Source organism: Eurytemora carolleeae, unplaced genomic scaffold (assembly GCF_000591075.1).
Source record: "Eurytemora carolleeae unplaced genomic scaffold, Eaff_2.0 scaffold463, whole genome shotgun sequence".
Classification (NCBI taxonomy): domain Eukaryota; kingdom Metazoa; phylum Arthropoda; class Copepoda; order Calanoida; family Temoridae; genus Eurytemora; species Eurytemora carolleeae.
Genome location: NW_019396366.1, coordinates 195,774 through 217,586, shown reverse-complemented (window position 1 = coordinate 217,586; position 21,813 = coordinate 195,774). Strand labels below are relative to the sequence as shown.

General features: G+C 35.7%; 4 protein-coding genes across 7 annotated transcripts; all 4 read left to right on the top strand.

Moving 5' to 3' along the window:
- Positions 1-4,869: 4,869 nt before the first annotated feature.
- LOC111701813 (uncharacterized) lies at positions 4,870-6,647 on the top strand. 4 transcript variants are annotated; one of them, XM_023473246.1, is made up of 2 exons: positions 4,870-5,299; positions 5,588-6,647. In XM_023473246.1, exons 1-2 carry the CDS (start codon positions 5,116-5,118, stop codon positions 6,118-6,120), a joined length of 717 nt encoding a protein of 238 aa, XP_023329014.1. In that variant the 5' UTR covers positions 4,870-5,115; the 3' UTR covers positions 6,121-6,647. The 4 variants fall into 4 exon arrangements, with proteins under 4 accessions (XP_023329014.1, XP_023329012.1, XP_023329011.1 ...); XM_023473244.1 differs by having other exon boundaries at positions 4,870-5,305; XM_023473243.1 differs by having other exon boundaries at positions 4,870-5,305; positions 5,585-6,647.
- Positions 6,623-7,760, top strand: LOC111701814 (39S ribosomal protein L21, mitochondrial). The gene is made up of 2 exons (XM_023473247.1): positions 6,623-6,929; positions 7,452-7,760. Exons 1-2 carry the CDS (start codon positions 6,647-6,649, stop codon positions 7,736-7,738), a joined length of 570 nt encoding a protein of 189 aa, XP_023329015.1. The 5' UTR covers positions 6,623-6,646; the 3' UTR covers positions 7,739-7,760.
- Positions 7,755-16,522, top strand: LOC111701811 (ras-specific guanine nucleotide-releasing factor RalGPS1). Its single transcript, XM_023473241.1, has 10 exons — positions 7,755-7,863; positions 8,043-8,157; positions 9,355-9,491; positions 11,154-11,332; positions 12,049-12,343; positions 13,190-13,776; positions 14,131-14,253; positions 14,484-14,605; positions 14,936-15,091; positions 16,198-16,522. The coding sequence occupies exons 1-10, from the start codon at positions 7,797-7,799 to the stop codon at positions 16,304-16,306; spliced, it is 1,890 nt and encodes a 629-aa protein (XP_023329009.1). The 5' UTR covers positions 7,755-7,796; the 3' UTR covers positions 16,307-16,522.
- Positions 16,523-17,593: 1,071 nt separating this feature from the next.
- LOC111701812 (ATPase family AAA domain-containing protein 1-B) lies at positions 17,594-21,797 on the top strand. The gene is made up of 4 exons (XM_023473242.1): positions 17,594-18,393; positions 18,860-19,200; positions 19,762-20,064; positions 21,336-21,797. The coding sequence occupies exons 1-4, from the start codon at positions 18,310-18,312 to the stop codon at positions 21,652-21,654; spliced, it is 1,047 nt and encodes a 348-aa protein (XP_023329010.1). The 5' UTR covers positions 17,594-18,309; the 3' UTR covers positions 21,655-21,797.
- The last annotated feature ends 16 nt before the right edge of the window (positions 21,798-21,813 follow it).

Here is a 21,813-nt window from a genome sequence, read left to right as displayed (position 1 = left end):
GACCTTCTGGGTCTATGGGGTAGACATCAGTTTAGTTTCCTCTGGAAACAGTGCTCTACCATGCAGGAGACAGGTTAGGGAGCTTCAAAAAAACACTGGTCCTGGCACAAGGTTTAGATGTTTAGTTTCTCCAAACCAGCTTGAAAGATGTTCAGTGTATGTGAATCTATTAGATCCTGTGGTATGGAGTTCCAGAGTGTGACAATTCTGTTTGAGAAAAAATGCTTTCATAAACCTGTCCTGAATCTTGATGCCATGAGGTAATTTCTGTTCTCTGTGTTACGGGTCATTCTTAAATTTTGGTCTCCAACTGTGGTGACCATTTGTTGACTTTAAAAGTCAATATGATAAAATAAAAGAGATCTAATGGTATTTCTAACATTTATTTAATAAAACAAAAGTTTTGAAATATTTGCATTTAAGGCGGAGTTAAAATTGGTTGATTTAGAAATTAACAAAGGAATTAATAATGGATATTTGATGGCACTTCATGGGAGTGTTGTAGAGCTTCATGTTGGTGGAGCAGATCTGGAAACTGGGACAACAGGGCTTATCAATGGAACTAAGGCAATGCAACTCGAGATAGCGGAAACTTCGGTCAGAGCCGTGCACAAGTTTCCTAAGTAAGCTTCTCAAGAAGTTAATAGGGAGATCAGAGGTATAAGCACGCCTGCTGTTAGCTCAGTATCTGCATCATCAGCATGAAGGAGTCACGGGGGGTGATGTAGAGCTTCATGTTGGTGGAGCAGATCAACAGGTGCGTTGCGCTGAGTATCTGCATCATCATCATAAAGGAGTCAAGAGGCTCCCTGTGTCGGAGCTGTTACCGGCTCAACTCTCTAAACCTGACTGCTGGGGTGAGGCCAGAGGCGGGAGCTGGGATGAGCGGGGATTTGACATGTGGCCACTAAATGGAGGAAATGGATAAACTTGTCTTGTGAAAAGGCTACAGCATTTGAGTCTGTAAAATCATCTTCCTTATATTTCGAATTTATGTTAACACCATTATGGTTGATTCTACTTTATCAATACCCTTAATTGTTTTAAAAGTTTGGACTAGAGCAAGGTGCTTTCTTCTGTCTTTAATGTTCTCATTCACAGTTCCACACGTTTTTATTCATAGGTCCTACCTCTCAGTCCATCCACAAGGTTTATAGCTCTGCGCTGTACTTTTTCAAGAGTTTCTATGTCTCCTTGCAGCAAGGGTGACCAAGCTGATACCGCAAACTCAAAGTGGCAATGCACAAATTGTTTGTACTTTCTTTTTGCTGATCTTATTGAACGTTTAAGATCAATTCTCAGTTTGTAAATTGGTAATAGTTTTCATCAGTCATAGTGTTCATATAAAGATTATAGTTTCTCTGATTTTGTCTTACCAATTTTTTGACACTTCTGGTCATTGATTATTTCCTCTCCGCCACAGAATTTTAGTAATAAAAATGTCAATACCTGAGTTAACTATATCCTTTATTAATTTCCAGGATTCCTCAGTATCTTTCTCTCTCAAATCCTTAAGCCAGTTCACAGATCCAATGTGGTTTCTAAGTTCGTTTTTGATCTCCATTATTCCAATCAATAATTAGTTCAGATGAACTGTTAAATTTGGATCTAAAATCCACATCAACACAAATAATAGAATGATCATTTGTGGAGAAGTTCCCAAGACTTTCAACATTTATTATTTTGTCAGGTCTATTTGCAAGTACTATAACAAGGGTGTTTCCACGGACTTAGTTGGGAAATCTATTAACTGTTCAAAGTTATTTTCATTTACACATTGTAGAAAAGATTCCCCAATTCTATCAGATTCATATGTCGACAAATTTATTGCAGGAAAATTAAAATCTCCGATGAAAATGCTATTTTAACTGCTGCTTTGTTAACAAGTTTAAACAGCACTAGAGTGTTTTGTATTCTTGCACATATAGGCCTGTATACAATTGTGATAAACAGTTTATTATCATCTTTTTTTGTAGAATTTATAACTTCGAACTGAACAAACATGTTAAAGTCATTCTTGACTGATACAGGTTTAATTACTAGGTCGTTTCTGACATAAACCAAAAACTAAACCTTTCATTTTAATCCAATAACACTTCTTTGTGAGATCAGTCATTTTGTGCCTCCTTGCTGTCTTTTAGAAAAATAGACAGATTTTTTAAGAGCAGCTCGGCATATGAAAGACCTCTTGTAGAAGCGAAACAAGGAATATTACTTTATTCATAAAATTCAATTATTTAAATATTGCAGAAACGGATTGCAGCTCATCAGTTTCAATATTTTGTCCAGACAGTTCAAAATAAGTGAATGTGAGTAGTAATATCCTGTTCTCCAATATTGTAAAATTTGAACTAAGAACTAAACTACCAAAACTTTCCTTGTGCCATTCAAAACATCAAATTCATGGAAAACTCAATTTTTTACTAAAACATAAAGTTCAAGCCTAAATTACTAGTGTTGTTGACAAATTAGAAAATGTCCTACATAACATAAAATTCAAGGTAAAATTACTCGATTTTATGCAAAAATTCTGAAAATTTTCAATGCAAGGGTGCTCCGCCCTCCTGCTTCCCGCCTTGTTCACTACGTTTCACTCGGTGCTCCTGGGTCATTACTACAACACCCTTCTTTGCACCACCCCTTGGGAAAAACCTTTTTCTGGCTATAGGGCCTAAGGGAAATAAAGTAATTATACTTAATCTTAATAATGACTTTTCCTAAGACTTTAATGGATGAAATCAAACCATGAAAGGAACTAAAAACTTTGGATTAAAAGTCATGACTTTAATTCCTACAAAAAAAATTTTTCGATAAGTGGATTTTTATCATCTTAGATTCAAACAATTCAGTAAAAAAAAATTAAAATATAAATGTACTTTAACTCTATCCCTGCTGGGGTACTTGAAAACCAGGATATGCTGGGGGGGGGGGCCAATTTGACCCCCCACCTCTAAATCCCATGTTTGATGTCCAAATATGATAAATAATACATCATTGGAAAGCTCTTGTGCTCTACTTTTAGAATCTGCAAAAAAATTTGCAAATTTGCAAAAATTGAATTTTTTATCGCAAAATCCAGTTATATAGTAAAAATGTTTGCAAAAAAAATTTGTTCAAAAAATGAAAAATTATACATTTTTGAAAAGCCCTTACCCATGCCATTTCAAATATGCAAAAAAATTTGCAAAATTTTAAATAACCTGATTTTTAATCAATAAAAACTAAAAATGTGCAAATTTCCTTTAACAGGTTGTTTGCAAAAAATTTGCAATTTTTTTTCTCGCAAAACTTGTGCAATCCGTTTCCTTATGTCATAGGCTTTCCAAAAAGCTAAATTTTATCAAAATCTGACGAGTGAAAGTGGGTCAAAACAAAGATTTAATTTGTTACAGGAAAAAGCAGTCATTCAGGCAGTACGCCTGAGGACTCTAGCAGTTAGTATTAAAGCCCGGTTTTAGGCCTAAAGGGAGGGCTTTGGGTATGTAGAAAAAGTCAGAAAATTTCAACAGCCTCAGACTAATACTTTTTGAGTTATGTAAAAAAACTACAGGGGGGGTCAAATTGACCCCCCCCCCAGCAGGAATAGGGTTAAATGGTGAGTTCAAAGTGCTCCAGAGTACGAAGAATACAAGTGTTCTGTTTCTTAATGTTGAGTACTTACCCATGGAAAACCCGGTTTTTGAAATTTCAGTGTACAATTGTACTCAAATTCTTCCAAACAGAACTTGTTAATTTTTATCGGCATACGAGATCTGCTATGGCGTCACATCCTGTTATATAAGTGTGTCTATAAAAATATAACCAAACTGTCATTATTCAAGAAACCATCATCAGGATTAGATCTGAGTATGAGTTTATACTTTTTCATTTTAAACACTAGGGGGTATATATATATATATATATATGAATATGTTTGGAATTTGAGAAGGTAATAGTCGTTTTAGTATAAAGTGTGCTCGACATAGGAGTCGACTTTATTTGTTGTTTAGGTTTGGGTGTTCAAATGATACGAGATATTAGGTACTCGTAGAATTTTGATATATTCCATATATATATATATACCTACCCAATAAACGTAAACTATATATTTTTCTAACCAATAGATAACTGGATTTGTACAAATAAGCAAGAGCTCGATAGAGATAAAAAATGAAATTTTTTCCGAACGCCGACCAAATACCAAAAAGTAAGGAATAAATGCGGGGAACTCGTGAATAATAGCGAAAATGCAACGGTTTGAATTAACTAAACTTGTTACTAAAGGGACTCTCAACACAATCCCAAGTGATCAATGAGATGCATGTCTGATTCACAGGGGGTACCCTTTACAGCTTAACCTGAGCAAATTTAAGTCAGATATCATCATTTTACTATCTTAATGTGAGCCAATTTCAATCTTCCTGTCTCAGAAATCCGCCAATTACTTTTACCGAGAAATGTACCACATTCTTCGTCACTATTGCTCGGACGAATGTTTAAGGGCTAATTCAAGGCAATAAGAATAAAGGGAAGGGACATACCGCTGGTCTGGCATGAGAAAGCCAGTCACAGTGCTTTGCAGACGAGTTCGTTATTACACACGCAAACTCTTTTGGTACAGACACACAACATGACTACAGTCAAGGAAATTGCAGAACAAAGTCGTCAATTATAATTAAGTTGAATAACGTGTTGTTTATTGTAAACTTAATTCAAATTATATTCTTTGCATGAAAATTTGGCTTATAGTTTTGACTTGTAAATAACATATTACATGCATATTAAACCTATTATTACGTAAACAATTTACAATAAACAAATGTTCTCTCCTAGACTGTACAAATACCGAGATTCTTATGTATTATATATACCTACACTAACACACCTTCGGTTCGTTATCACATACACACACTCTTTTGTCTCGTATGAATGTTCATTATAGGGCCAGATCATTATAATGATTTATAAATCTGTAATCATTCATACAGTCACACATACATGACGTTTCCGCCCCCTGGCTAATTCCCCTCTTTGAATGACGAGTCACTTCAAAATCAACAACAGTCTCTCTAAAGTCTAATCCTTTCTTGTAACCTTGTTCGATAACTTCTGGATTTGGTCTTATTACAGATTAAAATGCAAAGTGCTGTACCCAAAGATACTGTTTCGGACAGAGACATGATTGACCTACAGTGCGTGATCTTGAAAGCGAAGGTTCAGAGGGTTCTAGGGATTGTTGAGAATGTGAATCCTAAAACCTTACAGGATTGTTTAGCTGGGGTTATTGTGCCTGTAGAAGTGGATTTTAATGGGACTCAAGGCAAGGGTATACATCATACAATCTTCTGATAAGTTTTCAACATAAGTGTTTCCATGTCAGGTTTTATTCGCCCAATTGTTTTTTTTTTCATGGGAAAATGACTTATAGTTTTGGGTATAGATTGTTTAAAAGGATGAGTATAATGCCCCCCTCCCTCTAAGGGGTGTAAGTTTTAAAATTACATACCCCTGGTAACTCCAAACTTTATTCACACTCTCTAAAAAGTATCGGATTTATAGAAAAGTTTGTGTTAATGCATACCCTTGTAATGTATACCCTTGATAGAAGAAACTTCCAATGGAGTTGACATCTCTGCAACAAGGATTGGCAATGGATCTATAAAAGGGGATCATGGCTCTGTAAAGAATGATCATGTTTCCGCAAATGGAGATCAAAATATGATGACGATGAAGAAAGCTGACAAACCCGGAAAACAAGGGACCAGTGACGAGATTGCCAAACTGAAAACTGTGATTAGAAACCTCCGTGGAGATATTGATGCCCTGGAGGACGAAAAGGAAGAACTGGAGGCGGAGAATGGGATCCTCAAGGAGAATCTGCGGAGAACGAAAGCCCTTAGTGTGATTGACGAGACCTTGATCAAAGAGATGCGAGAATTCTACTACGGAGACAAGGAGGTTGCTCCGGAGGAAGAAGCGGAGATGGCCAGGCTCAAGGCGATCAACGTGCGCCTCATCAAGAAGCTGTTTGAAGTTGAAGAAAATCAAATTAAACTTCAGGAAGAGGTGTACGATCTGAAGATGGTAAATCAGAAGATGGTGGCGGAGAGACTAGGATTCTCAGGGCTTCCAAGATTCTGAACAAGAAATTAGAACATTCTCAAGATTAGATCATTGTTGGGGCTGATTCGGAACAGTTTAATTTTGTATGCCAAAATTTACTTCGGTTTGTTTCTTTGTTTTTTTCAACACAAGCTTATTTTAGTTAGTTCTCCCATTTAAATTCTAAAATTCTGGAAACACGAATGTCCTTATTTTGCTTAATTAATACCAGTGCAAGAATTAACTGTTTCCATTTACTTTTTTTTTAAGCAATTCAGCATTTTTGCAAACTCTTACTGTTAGGAATTTGGACTTTATACTCGATTGTTAATTTTTGTTATCATTTTTTATTTGATAATGATTCATTCTTCTGATAAAACTAAATAAAAAAAATAGTTCATTTCAAAGACGACCCAGGGAGGGCTTTCTCAGTTTTATTAGTTCCCAGCTCTGTGCCTTGTTTTAACAAACTGTTTTTGCTCCAGAGAATTATTTCTGATTCTGACTCATTTTCCTCAATTGTAAAAAGTGTCCGACTTATTTGTTCATTTTTTAATAATTTCAGATGAATATTGTCCAGGTTGGGTTCAGTTTCTTGATCCGCAGCGGGGTTTTAGCTCCGCGAGTTTCTCTGTCCTGGAACACGGTTCAGATTCATAAACCTAGACAGATACAAACCTCGCCCCCGGAGAATCAGACCAACCTAGCCCCTGGTCAGGTTGTTATCACGGAGAATGATGGAAAGAAAACACTCCTGTCAGATATAAATAAGCAGATAAGAGAGGATGGGACTGGACGGTTGTTTTCTGTTATTTATCTCCGAGGGAAACAGCATAAAGTTACACCAGGGATGAAACACAAACAGTTTTGATATAGGTTCGTTTTGCTCTGAAAGAGTAGTTTGTTACAAAACATTCCACCAGGCCCATTTTTTCCTTTTCGAAATCTTAAATAAAGTAAAATTCTTTTGGAAACGTCGAGTAATACATTTTTGATTGTTATAATGTCTTAACTTTTTGTTCAATTTATTATATAATATGTTTTTATCCTTATCAAATTCCTGATTTTTTTTATGCTTTTCAAACTCATTCAGATTCTTGCTTTTTTGTGTAAATGAAATAACTTGAAAAACATTTTGTCAAATTAAATTAAGATGGGAATCAAAAACGTTAAATGCGTAAAAATCCCTTGAAAATTAATGAAACAATAAGGAGTTAACCGGCTTTTTAGAAAGATATGTGTCGGTTATTTCCTAGAGAACGGTTCAAAGGCGCTACTTTTGATACCCATATCAACATGTTTGGAAAAATTGAAAAATCGACCTGCACTGAAGATCGCAGTTGTCAATTAACAGTTTGTGTTTGGTCCAGGAGATATTGTAAAAGTATTGACAGATATTGGAGCTCCTCTGGGAGAAAAAATAATCCTTGACAAGGTGATGTGTGTCGGAGGCCGGGATTTCACGCTCCTAGGTCGGCCTCTCCTCCCTCACGGCATGGTCTCCGTCGAAGCAACTGTGGTGGAGAAAACTTTGTCAAGAACTAAAATCAGTCAAATTTTTAAAAAACGAGAGAATTATAAGAAAACTTATTTTACGCGCGAAAAATGGAGTTTGTTGCGAATTACTGATGTTAAAATAAACAGGGAGGTGGATTAGAAATATTTTATCCTGTTTCAGATGTAAGAATGGTTTACTAGGGATCCGGGGGTACGGTATGACCTCGAAGGTTCGGTATTCATCGATACCTAGAGATCATGATCGAAACTTCTTTTCACGATTAGGTGAGAATTAAACTTATTTCATCCATTTTCTATGATGTGACCTTTTCTCTATTTCTATCACAGTATAAACCCTGGAGTTATGGCCAATGGATAAAAAATAATGAAAAAACGCAAACTTTGGATTCACCCACCAAGGATGGAAATTCCTCAAATAATTGGACTAAGATGGAAGTGTTTAGAACCCGCGACCAGCAGTCTCCGATCTCAGTCGACAAATTATAAGGAGAACTGTCGAACTCTGCCGTCCCGAGGACATCAGCAGGATCAAGAGAAAGGGAACGGGAGGGTAGGCAGGTTAGTACAGGGTCCAACTAGACACAGGGGGGATGGGTGCATTGCCCCCCTGGAATTTTAATCTCCTCCTTTTAACCCATTAGGGACGAGAAGGTCAATTTGGACACGGGTGAGTTTTTTTAGTGCCTTTTATCTTAAACTAAATGGCCTGTCTTTTCCTGCGCTTCCTTAGGATTCCCTGTTTTCAAAACATATTTTATATTTGACGTAACTTCAAAATTGGTTTTTTTTAAATTTTCAATTTTCAAAAAACTCAAAAAAAACAAGATTTTGATTTCAGAAGAAAACCAAAAGAACACCCTGTAATTTTGAATTTATTAAATTGTCAATTTTTTGCTAGAAAAAAATTAAAGACATTTTTGGAATAATTTATTCCAAAGATCTAAATAACTAAAACATGAAAAGTAAAGTTTTGAAGATAATTAGTTAATTGTTAATTTCCAGTTTTTTAGATTTTCATGTTTTACAGGTCACCCTGTAAAAAAAGAAATTTAAATTTAATTGAATATTGTTTTTTTCATTAGTACAATCTAGTTTTGTTATGACAAAATCCTGCTAAAACAACTTCACTAATAGTTAATTGTCTCGTCACTAATGGGACGTTAACATCAAATTTATCAAGTTTGCCTCTCTTCCTGTATACGCCCTTGTCTAGATACATTTCATTATGTTATATTTGTCGCGCGAATCTTCAGCTTGGAACTTTTAATTGAAAGGAGAAATATTAATTGGTTATGGAAATGGGAACTTTTAAATGAACGGTTTAAGTTCAACTCGTTCCTTTCTCCCGGAGATTTTATTTTAAATTCTTAACTTATAACTTCTTTGTTTAAATTCGTAAATTTCAATTATGAAGGATCATACATCTTCAAAATCGGCTAATTATGTATTAGAATTAGCTGATACATCCAATTGATATGAAATTTAACTTCTGAATACAAACGCTTCAGCTCATAAGTTCCGTTCGAGTTAAGCTAGGTAGCTTAATTCTTTCTCAATCAACAGTCCCTAACTCAGTTCTACTGTTTTACCGAAAATTTGATTTCTACTTTGCTCTTATTTCATCAAAAACTCTTATTATTTTAATCATATTTCTTTTGAAAGGTTAATCATTACAACATATGGAGTTTTTGGGATATATATAATTCAAATCCAAACTCGACAGGAACTCTTTCATTATTACTCGTAACATTGTAGGAGTACTGTGGTACGAAGACCGTCAATGAGTACAAAACCCGGATTCCAGCAGTACTCCGGAACCATGTCCGGAGGAGGGTGTAAGAGCTCCAGTCTCCCGGTTCATTGCGTGGACGGGTCTCCGCTCATCTCAACAGGTTTGTTCTTCTTCATTAAGGAGTTATTCAAAAATTTCAATCATATCCTGCTTTGCCATCCTAGGTTGGAACTTTTGTATTGTTAAATACTTCAGAAAGGACTTGTCCATTTCCTTATGAATATCTCTGGTGGTACGATTGTTTATGATTTTCCATGGTTTAATTTCTATTTAAAGCTTTTTACGGTCGTCTTCTTTCATTTTATTTGATCATTAACTATAAATTAACACAAGCTATTAAAAAAATTCCAATCTCCCGGTCCTTGATGCTCATAAAGTACAGAGTAAATTAAAGTAAATCCTGCAAAGACTTTAATGTGATAATAAAAGATTTAGCGCACCGTGCTGCCTAACATTACGCTTAGCTCTGATGCGGTCGTAGATCTCAAATATGGGGGGGGGGGGGGTTTTGATTTTTTCTCCTATTGTTTTACCACATTTGAAAGAGGCCTATTGTGTTAATTACTTCTTTGTCTGAAATGAATCCTGGGTTTGTACTGTTGTGTTTATCTAACCGTCTCCAAGATAAAGAATATTTAACTGTTTAAATTTCCAAGTTCAATTCTTTCTTTATCACATGCACGTGGAATGAAAACAGAAAGAAATTTTTTTAGCCTTGGATATCCTTGGGTTCCCTAAAAACATTCAGCCTATTCGGTCCAGCCATTTGGCCGGCTATTAGGGATTATCTTCTCTTCTTGCATTACAAGAAGAACACGACATTTTTCTAATAAACGGGCTTGATAAGGCAAAATAAGAGTTAAGAGAGCTAAGTTAAAGGAACTGGTATAAAGTATACGAAGAGGGTTATTATAGTTTACTGTTTCAAGGCTGGTTTTTCAAATAGAAATCCTCAAAATAGTTTTGCGAAAAGGGACTGCAGACGTCGTTTCAAGTGATCCTCCTCTATTTTTAGAGTAGCACGTTCGATTCGCAATGGTACCTGTGATAAAGCTTTTTTCTAAGATATATATGATTCACTAGCTGAAAGGCCCGGCGTTGCCCATGGAAAAAAAATTGAGGGAAAAAATCCATGAGTGTCCACAAAAAATTTCAGCCCAATCGGTCCAGCCGTTTGGCCGGCTATAGGCAAAATATATATTTATACGAATGTCTTGTTTTATGATATAGATAGATAGATACATCACTTGCGGATTTTATGCTACAGAATTCTATGCATTGTGAAGCTAGAAAACGGCTATTCTCAGAGGCGTATTCAGGGGGGGGCTATGGTGGCTAAGCCCCCCCCCCTGGACCAATGAAATCTATTGATTTCAGGGGGTTTTCAGGTCCCAACGGGTGCTGAGCCCCCCCCCCCCCTGGAAAGAGAAAAAAAATTTAAGCCCCCCCCCCCTGGACAAATTCCTGAATACGCCCCTGGCTATTCTTCACATTATTGATCAGATAAAGGTTTTTAAGGGTACTGTGTGAATCGGGCATTGCTTTCTTTGCATGGAAGGTCACTTGATCTTGCACTTACAGTCCATTTAAAACTTAAAGATTTCCCTGAGGGCCCAAACAGTCATTATTTTGTTCAAAACTAATACTTGAAATCCACTTTTTCTCCTTTCGAGAGAGGTTTTTAACACATAAAAACCGCGACGAAAGAATCTGGATCTTTAGTAAATTTTTAAATCTGTGAACAATCCCTTTAATCTTGTAGATGTATCTGCTGAGGATCTGGCTAGCCAGCTGACCCTCCTGGATCTGCCCGTCTTTAAGTCCATCACCTCCGAAGAGTTACTCTCCTGCTCCTGGAATAAGAAGAATAAGATGGATATTGCTCCGAATATTGTTGCTTTCACTCGAAGGTTTAATCATGTTTCCTTCTGGGTTGTTGAGGTAAATATATATATACACCCCTGTAATCAGGGGTATTTTTAAGAATTCCTCCCCCCAGGGGGGGGGAAGATTTATCATCAAAAGCTAAGTTTTTATAATCCCGTTTAATACTTTTTCCCAAAAAAAAAATCATACGTTTCCCCCTTAATTTTTTTTTAATTCTGCAAAGGAACCCCTGAAAAAGTTCACTCCGCGCAACTATTCCTAACTTTTTTTTTGTGGGGGGGGGTGTGATTTTTAAGACAGTATTCACCCCTGGCTGTAATTATAGCTAATTCTTGATTTCTCTTTCAATAGTCTCAAATTTTACTAAATGAAAAGAATTATTTAGATTGTTTTCTTTTTTTAAAATCTGATTATCCGTCTTTTTGTTCCTAAACAACAATTTGTTCGGTAAATTCTCAGTTTGTTCCCGACTGCCCCCCATAAAAGCATTCAATAGCATACGCTGTAGATATTCATTAGCCATCTGAAGATGTGCTTTACAACAAAATATATTATGGCGAAAATGACAGTTGTTTAAAACCTTGGATTGGAGAGAGTATAATCATGAAATCATTGAGACTGTAGAGTGTAGACTGTAGAGTATAGAGTGAAGGCCTCTAGATTATTTCTTTGGCACAGAAATCGTTTTAGCTTAAGCCAAGGTGTGTTAAATTTTCAAGGGGGGGGGGATGTCCCTAGTTTTGTGCCAGGATTGAGCCTTCTTTTTTTAGGAGATCTTGAAGCACGAGGATCCCCGGTCTCGGGCCGACACCATGACCCACTTTGTCAAGGTCGGGAAGCGTCTGCACGAGCTCAACAACCTCCACAGTCAGTTCGCGGTTCTTAGTGCGCTCCAGTGCGCTTCAATTTATAGGCTGAGTAAAACCTGGAGCCTGCTCAGCCGCAGCACAAAACAAACCTTTGAGAAACTGACTGATTTGTTCAGTGATCGGGACAATTGGTGTCGGCTCCGGGATCATATGAATAATACGGCTCTGAAACATAATCCTTGTATACCATACCTAGGTAAATAAAAGACAAATTCAATCCGTTTTAGTAGGGAGGAGGTGTTTAAAGAGTATGATAATCTTATGAGGAAAAAAATGTAATAATGGAAATTCTTAAACGAGATGAAATAATCTTGATGTATTCTTTAACGAAGGCCGCAGGCCTGAGTTAAAGAATGCATCAAGATTATTTCATCGAGTTTAAGAATTCCATTATTACATTTTTATCCTCATAAGATTATTATTATATCATATTTGTGAGGTTCCATGGGCACATACCCAAGAAATTATANATTCAATCCTTTATTAGTAGGGAGGAGGTGTTTAAAGAGTAATTAATCTGCAACGTCTCCCAATTCAATCCTTTATTAGTAGGGAGGAGGTGTTTAAAGAGTAATTAATCTGCAACGTCTCCCAATTCAATCCTTTATTAGTAGGGAGGAGGTGTTTAAAGAGTAATTAATCTGCAACGTCTCCCAATTCAATCCTTTATTAGTAGGGAGGAGGTGTTTAAAGAGTAATTAATCTGCAACGTCTCCCAATTCAATCCTTTATTAGTAGGGAGGAGGTGTTTAAAGAGTAATTAATCTGTAACGTCTCCCCATTATTATCCCTTTACATAATTACAAAATTGGGTAAAAAGTAATAACATTTTCCTCTCTCTAATAAAAAATGGAATTATCGTTCTTCTTTCCCAACAATTACAGCGCTTAAAGAACATTTTATAAATCAGCAAAAAAAAATAGCAAGTAAGTCGTAATGAGTTTTAATGATTGGACGGGGGTCGGGAGTTATTTTGAAAGATGTATATATATTTAAAACCCTAATTTTAAGCCTCTGAATTTGTTAAACTATTTGTTTTCAGGACTGTATCTGACTGATTTAATGATGGTTGACATAGCCCATCCTTCCACTGGAGGTTTAGAACCTCACCAAAGACAATTAAAGATGAACAATATTCTTAGAATAGTTTCAGAGTTACAACAGTCCAGCTACTCCAACCTTCCCATACTCCCTGTAGTCCAACATTTTCTCTCCTCAGTCCGTTATATTGACGAATTACAAAAATTTATTGAAGACGATCAGTTTAAGTTGTCTCTTAGACTCGAACCCAACACTGTGAGTCCTCCTGTATCCTCCTGCAGTAGTAAGGAGTCGGTTCGACACCCGGCTCCACTCGAGAAGGATCTTCACGTAGAACTAAGTCCTATTTGTCTATCTCCGTCCCGTCGGAGCGGATGCATCCCAAGATCTGGGAAAAGTTTTGTTCCCGGACACCGGAAGTCCCGGAGTGAGGGAGGAAACATCCTGTTTGGATGTGGAGGGGGAGGGCTGGCCAGCCCGGAGCTTCCCCTCGCGGCCTCCATGGGTCGGCGAGGAATGAAAGTGAGTAGTATGGACAGCTTGGACAACGAGAAAACTCGATCATTGTTGGATGGAAGTTTTTTAGAGGTGATTATATTTAATGATTTCTATAGATTCCTTTCAATACTGTTTTTTCATTTAATATTTTGCCTAGGGGGAAATATTTTTGTGTAAAATAATTTCCCCACTCCCCTCTTGGTAAAATCAATTTTTCCCCCTATGTTTAAGTGGTTTTAAGATTTAATTGAAAAGCAGATGGCTCAAGTGGGGGGGGGGGGGAAGTTTGGGGTAAAAAGTATCAAATAGAAATCTTGACAGAAGAATTTGTTTTTTTTTTCCCAGTTTTGTCAACGCTGTCTGTAGATTAGGTGGTGGTGGTGAAAAAAGTTTTTATAGCATTATTGCATATTTTCTCTATTTACCAATTGACTTTTTGTTCAGGAACCAACTCCAGGAATATGCCCGCAATCCCCACTCTACTCTCCGGACTGTGAGCGGGACGCATTGACTCCGGATCCTCTTTCTCTTTCTATAGTCCAACCTGGATCCATGCGAACCTTTCAGGTGGAAGAAACGGGATTTGAAAAAACTAAACAATTCTCTATTTAATAGATTATATAGGTTATATAACCCAAATTAAAACATTGCCTTTATACTCAAACTTAGTTTACAAACATATTATTTTAGCTTTGAAAGAATAGTTTTTAGAAATATTTAAATTGTTAATATACTAATTGTAGATCGGACAAGTTAAAAATTTGTATCTGCTATCGTCTGTAAACTATAATGTTAAGGGATACATCCAGAGAAAAACTCTAATCAAGGACGGACGACGACCTCTTGTCTCCTCCTGGCAGAGGTATTGGGTGGAACTCTGGGATACCTCACTAGTTTACTATCTTCCCAAAACTCTCAGGTTAGTTATTAGTTCTTAAAATTAAATAACAAACGGTTAATTTAGAAAAACAAAAACGTTCTTAACTCTAGCAGACAAATGTGATAAAGGAGGGAAAGGCACTTTAAATAATCTTTTTTTTAAACTAAAAACAATGTTATCTAATTCATACTTGATCAGAAAAAAAAGCTTTTAAGGGTGTCGTTGTGAATCCGTATTTGCCATCTTTGCATGCAGGGTCACTTGAAATTACGCTTAAAAAGTACTTTTAAACGTTATTTTTAAATTTTATTTTCACCTCTTCAGATCTTAGAAAATTAAAATTTGTCTCTGATAGATAATCCTTTCTAGTAAATGTCGAGAGAGACGAGACTACCGATCCGAGCCGTGTAAACTTCGAACTGTTGTTGGATGGATTGTGATGGTTCCTCAGCAGACACATCAGCTCCAGCATGTAGATCAGGAATCCTTCCAACTTGCTGACCCTGTCATGAGAAATGTTTACAGGTCGAGATTTTTTTAATTTCCGGTATATAAAAAGTAAAAAAAATTTTTTTTTTTAAACTTGTAAATGCAATCGTTTTAAGTTGAGGTCCATTGTTTTACATTGCTGCTCTTTACAAAGCAGAATAATTAATTAATTGATTTATTAATTGATTTATTAATTGATTTATTAATTGATTTATTAATTGATTTATTAATTGATTTATTAATTAATTTATTAGTTGAATTATTAATTGATTTATTAATTGATTTATTAGTTGGGTTATTAGTTGATTTATTAATTGATTTATTAATTTATATGTTAATTAAAATGTTAATTAATTTGTGAATTGATTTATTAATTGATTTTTTAATTGACCTTTGAAATACTTTGAGGCACTCATTTAGCAACCTAATTCTAGAAATATTTGTCATCAAACAATTTCCAATATGGGGTCTGTCATTTCCTTCTTTCAAAATTTCCAGAGATATTAAGAATTTTGTTTAGATTTTAATTCATTTATAAAACAATCAATGTAATTGTTTAATTCTGAACGAAATCGTTAATATCCCAGGAATCTTATAAATTTCTTAAAGATACGAAACAAAACCTTAGACATACAATTTATTACTTATGAGCCTAACCTTTGACATACCATGCATTACTTGTGAGCCTAACCGTAGACATACCATTCATTACTTGTGAGCCTTACTTTATTCTTGGTTTCGTGGCTCAAACTTGGTCGTGTTGCTGGGATCATTTCGCCAAATTTAAACAATTGATTCATTAAAGGTTAAACATTAAACAAATCCGGGCTGAAAACCCACCTCTCAGTCAGGACTTGAAACTCCAAGCTGTAGAGTGGAGCCTAAAGCTTTCCCTAACACTCATGATTTGATTTGATTTGGGTGGTGAATTAGGCGGCCTATAAGACCTTACAAGTCTGATTTCAATTGATCAAACTTGAGTTGGTTAAAAACACACGAATACCTGTGCGCATACGCTACCATCTGCACAGCATGGGGACTGGCTTTCTCGAGTCAGACCAGTACAATTCCCATTCCCTCTATTCTTATTCCCTGATAAAAAAATCTCCTGAACTGAATTTTATTTTATTTCTGTTTTTCAGATTTCGAGGAGAAGAGAAGGATCGAAATCTCTGGGTGTATCATCTAACCAGGGCTAGTAAAGGAATCAGTGCCCAGTGCCTACCAACCAATCTAATATCCTTCGAATAGATTTAAATATATGAAAATCAGTACATAGTACATGTTAAATGTATGTAAACTGTAATAGTTCAACATTCATGTGGTCGTTAACGTATTTTTAAGTATCCTGTTATTTTAAAAATCATCTTCTGGATTTCTACAGAAGAGATGGGGGAGGTGAATGGCCGCAATTTCTACCATTTTAGATAGAAAATATTTTCTCTAATAACGTTACCATTGTCAATTGTTTCGACTTTTTCTTTTCTAGAAAAATGGGTCAAATACGCTGACATACCCTTTAAGCTGGGATATTAATATCCGCAGAACTAGTCTAGTTTTCTCAAATCAAAACTTCAAATCAAAAAATTTTATTTTCTGTTTCTTAGCTTTTAGATTGTTCAATGTTCATGTATGTTTAATCCTGAACTAGGCGTTTAATTCTGTTTCTACGGCGTTAATATCCCAGCAGCACTTAAATGTAAAATGCTCTAGTCGAAACTTAAAATAAGACTTATTTTTAAAATGACATTTTTGCTTCTAAGCTCTGGAAATATTGATAAACAGAAAAGGTCATGAAAAGTTTTTTTTGTAAATTGATTTTATGGTCGTTTTTTTAATAGATAAAATATTGGCAATGATGACAACCCGTTCACAATGATGACATGACAATATGAAACCAAAGGCTGCGCCAAAGTTTAAAAAATAATTATTTCTAATTTATGCAATAGATTAGCATTAAACTACAAATAAGATATTGCAATTATGGTGAGAAGAAAAAAAAAGACAAATGTGTAACATATATATATATATATATATATATAAATTTAAGCACAGATTGAATAGATAGAACAGCATAACCTACACGTGATACTTAAAAAGTATTTAAGAACGCTTTCTTGTGTGTCCTATCTATTAAAACTGATTTTAAGTAAAAAAATTCACTGTTATAAATTTAATCATTATTGTAGATTTCATAGAGTTATTATAAGGCGTTGTAACCCTCTTTATACTAACTCCATGTTTAGAACACGACTAGAGTCTAGGTTCTCTTTATGTATATATTGAACCAGATCTTGTAGAATTTTATCTTAAATAATTTAACATGAATTTTTATTTGTTAAATACCTAAGAAACTGTATTTTGTTGCCTAAATCATGAAATTTTATCAAATTTTTAAATTATGAATAATTATCTGCATTATATATTTGAACGAACGCACTGTTTAATTCTCTTAGTAATATGGTGCCTTAAATGAAAATTGGTGTAAAGGGAGTGTTCGTGAAAAATTATTTGGGGTATAGGATTAATTTAAATCAAATTCGACATCGATTGTATTTTTCATTTTTTTTTCTCGGGTTTCTTAAAATCGAAATTGACATACCTTTCTTCGCTCGTTTTAAAGTCAATAAAATCCGGGAAAATGAGCAGATGTTTCTGTATGAAACCCTAAATAAAACCTATTTCTATCATTATTGTAAGGTGTTCACTGCTTAAAACTTAATTCGTTGATTTTGTTAAAATTACCTTTCAAATTTTGAAGTCTGTTTTGTTTCATTAATTTCTTTTAACAGATGCATCTAATAGATATAAATTATACCGATTTGAATTTATTTCAAACCTCTTTTCTTTATCACGAACACTCCCATTAAGGACGGAAAAAATCTTAAAATTTGTAATTACTGGCATTACGCCATCTGAAGCCTAATTAATAAGAAAAAGAATGAAAGGCCTCATTCCGACATTAATGCTTAGATCCTATACGTTTACCAGAGCACTTCTAGTTACTAGTCAACTTTTGTCAGGGATATATATTTTCTGAAAGGGAACATTTAAAAAAATTACAGAAAAAATCTTCCGATTTCACGATTCTTTTATTTTATTCTCTTTTAATAGTTATTTATTTGAAATATATACCCCTGATATTTTCAAAAATTATATCCGGGTCATTTCTTTTATTGATACTCAAACCTTCTCCGTGCCATAACCAAACCTTGGCTCTGTGCTCCTTGAACCTGTAGGATATATTCAGAAGAATGGATGGGGTGACACGAGGAGAGGTTCTGGGTCTGGTTGTCAGACTGGCAGCGGTCACCACGCTCAGCTACTTTACCATGAAGGTCAGACTCCGTTCAGGGTTTAAAATCGGAAATTAAATATTAAATAAGACCTTCTTAAATCATCATCGAGGGTCCCATGTCCCTTTTAAAATATGTCCTGTATTTCTTTTTTTTCCAAAATTGTACATTAGCCTGTATGGATCCAGGCCGTACGTTGAATGTTTATGCGCTGCGTCCAGAAGCCAGTTTGGGGGTTCCATGTCGTGTTCCCTTTAAAGATCTATCTATTATTATTTTGCTGCAATTTTTTGTTCAATGGCAATTTGAAGTCTTAGGGAGAAAAAACTGTTTTAAAAAGTCTCAAAAAGTTAAATACTGATGAATTTATTTAAGAAAAACTGTTTTCCTGAACTATATGCTTCCGAGATGTTTTTTTTCTAATGATAAACTTTTATTTCAAATTTAAATGTTAAATTTATTCAATTGGTTGTCAATATTTTGTTCTAAAACGAACTTAATTTTTTAGATTCTAGTAGATGCCTTGGATCCAACAAAGAAGCAGAAAATTGCGGCCCAGAAACGAGCCCAACAAATCCTCTCTAGTCTCGGCATTCCCAGCGATATCAATCTAACAGAATACGAGTTGTTAATCGCGAGTCAGCTCGTCGATCCGTCGACGATAACTGTCGGTTTCGAAGATATCGCCGGTTTAGAGCAGATCGTTACCGAGCTCCGACAAACTGTGATTCTACCGATCCAGAAACGGGATCTGTTCTGTAGTTCTGCTCTGATGTCTGCTCCCAAAGGTGTACTGCTCCATGGTCCGCCAGGATGTGGGAAAACAATGATTGCAAAAGCAACGGCACGGTAAATCTTTTAGTTTACAGGGAATCAGGATTATCATGATTAAATTTTCATGAAATTTCTAACGCTTCAAATGTATTTGTAATCAAAATATTTGTATTAAAAAAAATTTGCCTCTACGGACCCAAAAGGGTTATGCTTGCATTTTAATTTTTTAATTTCTCAAAACTAGAGAATTATTTTATATCCGATAACTTTTACACTAAGTGATTAAAGTTTGGAAGTTCAGGCAATTTGGGAAATAAAATATTTGCTGGGATGGAGAAGGATTGGGGGGGGGGGGTGGTAAGAAAGGAAATAAAATAAATGTCTTCGCGATGTTAAGGGGGAGGGATTCGAAAATGAATAACCATTGAATATTTTGCTTACGGCGAGGACCAGAAAACTGTGTTGAAGGAAGATGACTTAAATATTCAACTGAAGAGTTCTGATAGTCCAAAGAGACACTGCAATTGCTTTAATGTAGTCTTCATATTCCACTGTTATATGGTTCTCACTGTATTTTAAAGAGAGGGGGAAGATAATGTCTTGCTAAAATCTCCTTGAACTTGTTCATTGTTTTAGTGAGGCTGGTGCCAGATTTCTGAACCTGGATATATCCTCTCTCACGGATAAATGGTACGGAGAATCACAAAAACTGGCCGGAGCTGTATTCACCTTGGCAACCAAAATCCAACCTTGTATAATATTTATTGACGAAATCGACAGTTTACTCCGGGTTCGGGACCAGCATGATCATGAAGCAACAGCTATGATTAAAGCACAGTTTATGCAGCTGTGGGACGGATTAACAACAGACAACAGCTGTACAGTTCTCGTGATGGGAGCAACCAACCGACCTAATGATGTCGATAAAGCAATTTTAAGGTAAATTATTTTTTAATCCTGCGGGGTCAATATATTTTTTGAATAGGAGGGTGGGGGTTCATGGAACTTCATCAATATTATGAATTGACTTTTGATCAAGGGCGTTCTCTTGAATTTTCTTCTTTCTAGGGAGGCTTATCGCCCATAGGGGCCCAAAAGTTGGAAACCTTAGATTTCGCTGTTTCAGGGGTGGGGGGTGAGCTACATATCCCCCCCCCCTCTCCCCCTGAATACGCCTCTGAATATAGGGAGTTGTGCTTAAGTTTATCCCCCGGAAATTTTTAACATCCTAAAATAAGAGATTAAAAGCAATGATAAATCACTTGCTCATGACATTAATGTATTTTTATCTCAAAAACACAAGTTGAAAAGTATCAATGTCGCGAATAAATAATCATAGTTTGATGGTAATGTTACATCTTCTATACGCAACATCCCCTGTACTGAACTTCCGACCTGCTGCAATATCGGACCTACGCCAGCTGTTTATTTTTGTATTATTTGAGGGTTAGGTTAGGTTAAGACAATTTCTGGGCCGAGCGCTGCGGCTAGGGGGCCGAGCGCCGCGGCTAGGAGAGGCTGGGGCCGGGTGCTGCGGCCACAAGTCAATATCGCAGCTGTAAAACCACGTGCTAGTAGGTCGGATGTGTAGTATAGCGGACTTGGCGTAGGTCAGAAACTCAGAAGTGGAGTATAGCGGAAATGCGTAGGTCGAAAAATACACGACCTAATTTGATAGATAAAAGAAAGACGACATATAATAGTTAATATCTGTGTTTGCATTTTTAAAAGTATAAAACTTTAGAGGGGATAAACAGAAGCACGACCAGTACAGTTGGCAAAAGAAGTGTAATAACATTTTATTTGATTTTGTAAATTGAGAGTTTTTATTTAAGTTCATATATAAAATGGATTGATTGTAAGTTCAGTTGACCGTTTATGCAAAGATGGCAATTTCCGATTGAAAACTGTACCCTTCAAATCTTTGCCTGATTAAGTATGAATTAGATATCAATGATTTTGAAAATTGATTATTTTCAATTGTGTTTTCTCTACAAAAGGGACCAGGGACATTTCTACTGGAGGGAAGTATATAAGAATTATCAGAGTTCTACACTATTAAACCCGGATAAACCACAATATCTTCCAATTATTGAGCAGATAGAGGTTTTCCAGGGTATCGTTGTGAATCAGGCATTGCCATCTTTGCATGAAATTGGAGGGTCACTTGAAATTACGCGTACAGTCCCTTTAATTGTTTCTTGTTTTAGACGTATGCCTGCAACTTTCCGAGTAGGATTACCATCTGCCGAGCAGAGAAGATCGATCCTAACCACAGTTCTCAGGATGGAAGTTATATCAGACTGTGTAGACACCTGGAGACTAGCAAAACTAACTGAAGGTTTCTCCGGGTCTGATCTAAGAGAGCTGTGTCGGTCAGCAGCTGTGTGTCGGGTATATCAGCTGAAAGAGGATCAAGAAAAACTGGATCCAATTAATATGGAGGATTTGCTTACTGCACTTGCGAAAATGCGCGAATCCAAAATAGAATGTGGCGGCAGTATACCTAGACCCCCAGATCTAGATTGAAATTAAAATAAATATCGTAATTTGTGATAATTGTTATTTTTTTGCATAGAATGTTATATATATACTGTTTCAGTTTAACTACGTGAAATTTTATTGAGTTTTTAGATTTTTTTCGCTATGCAATAAATTTACATGCTAAATTATTCGTTGACTGTGATT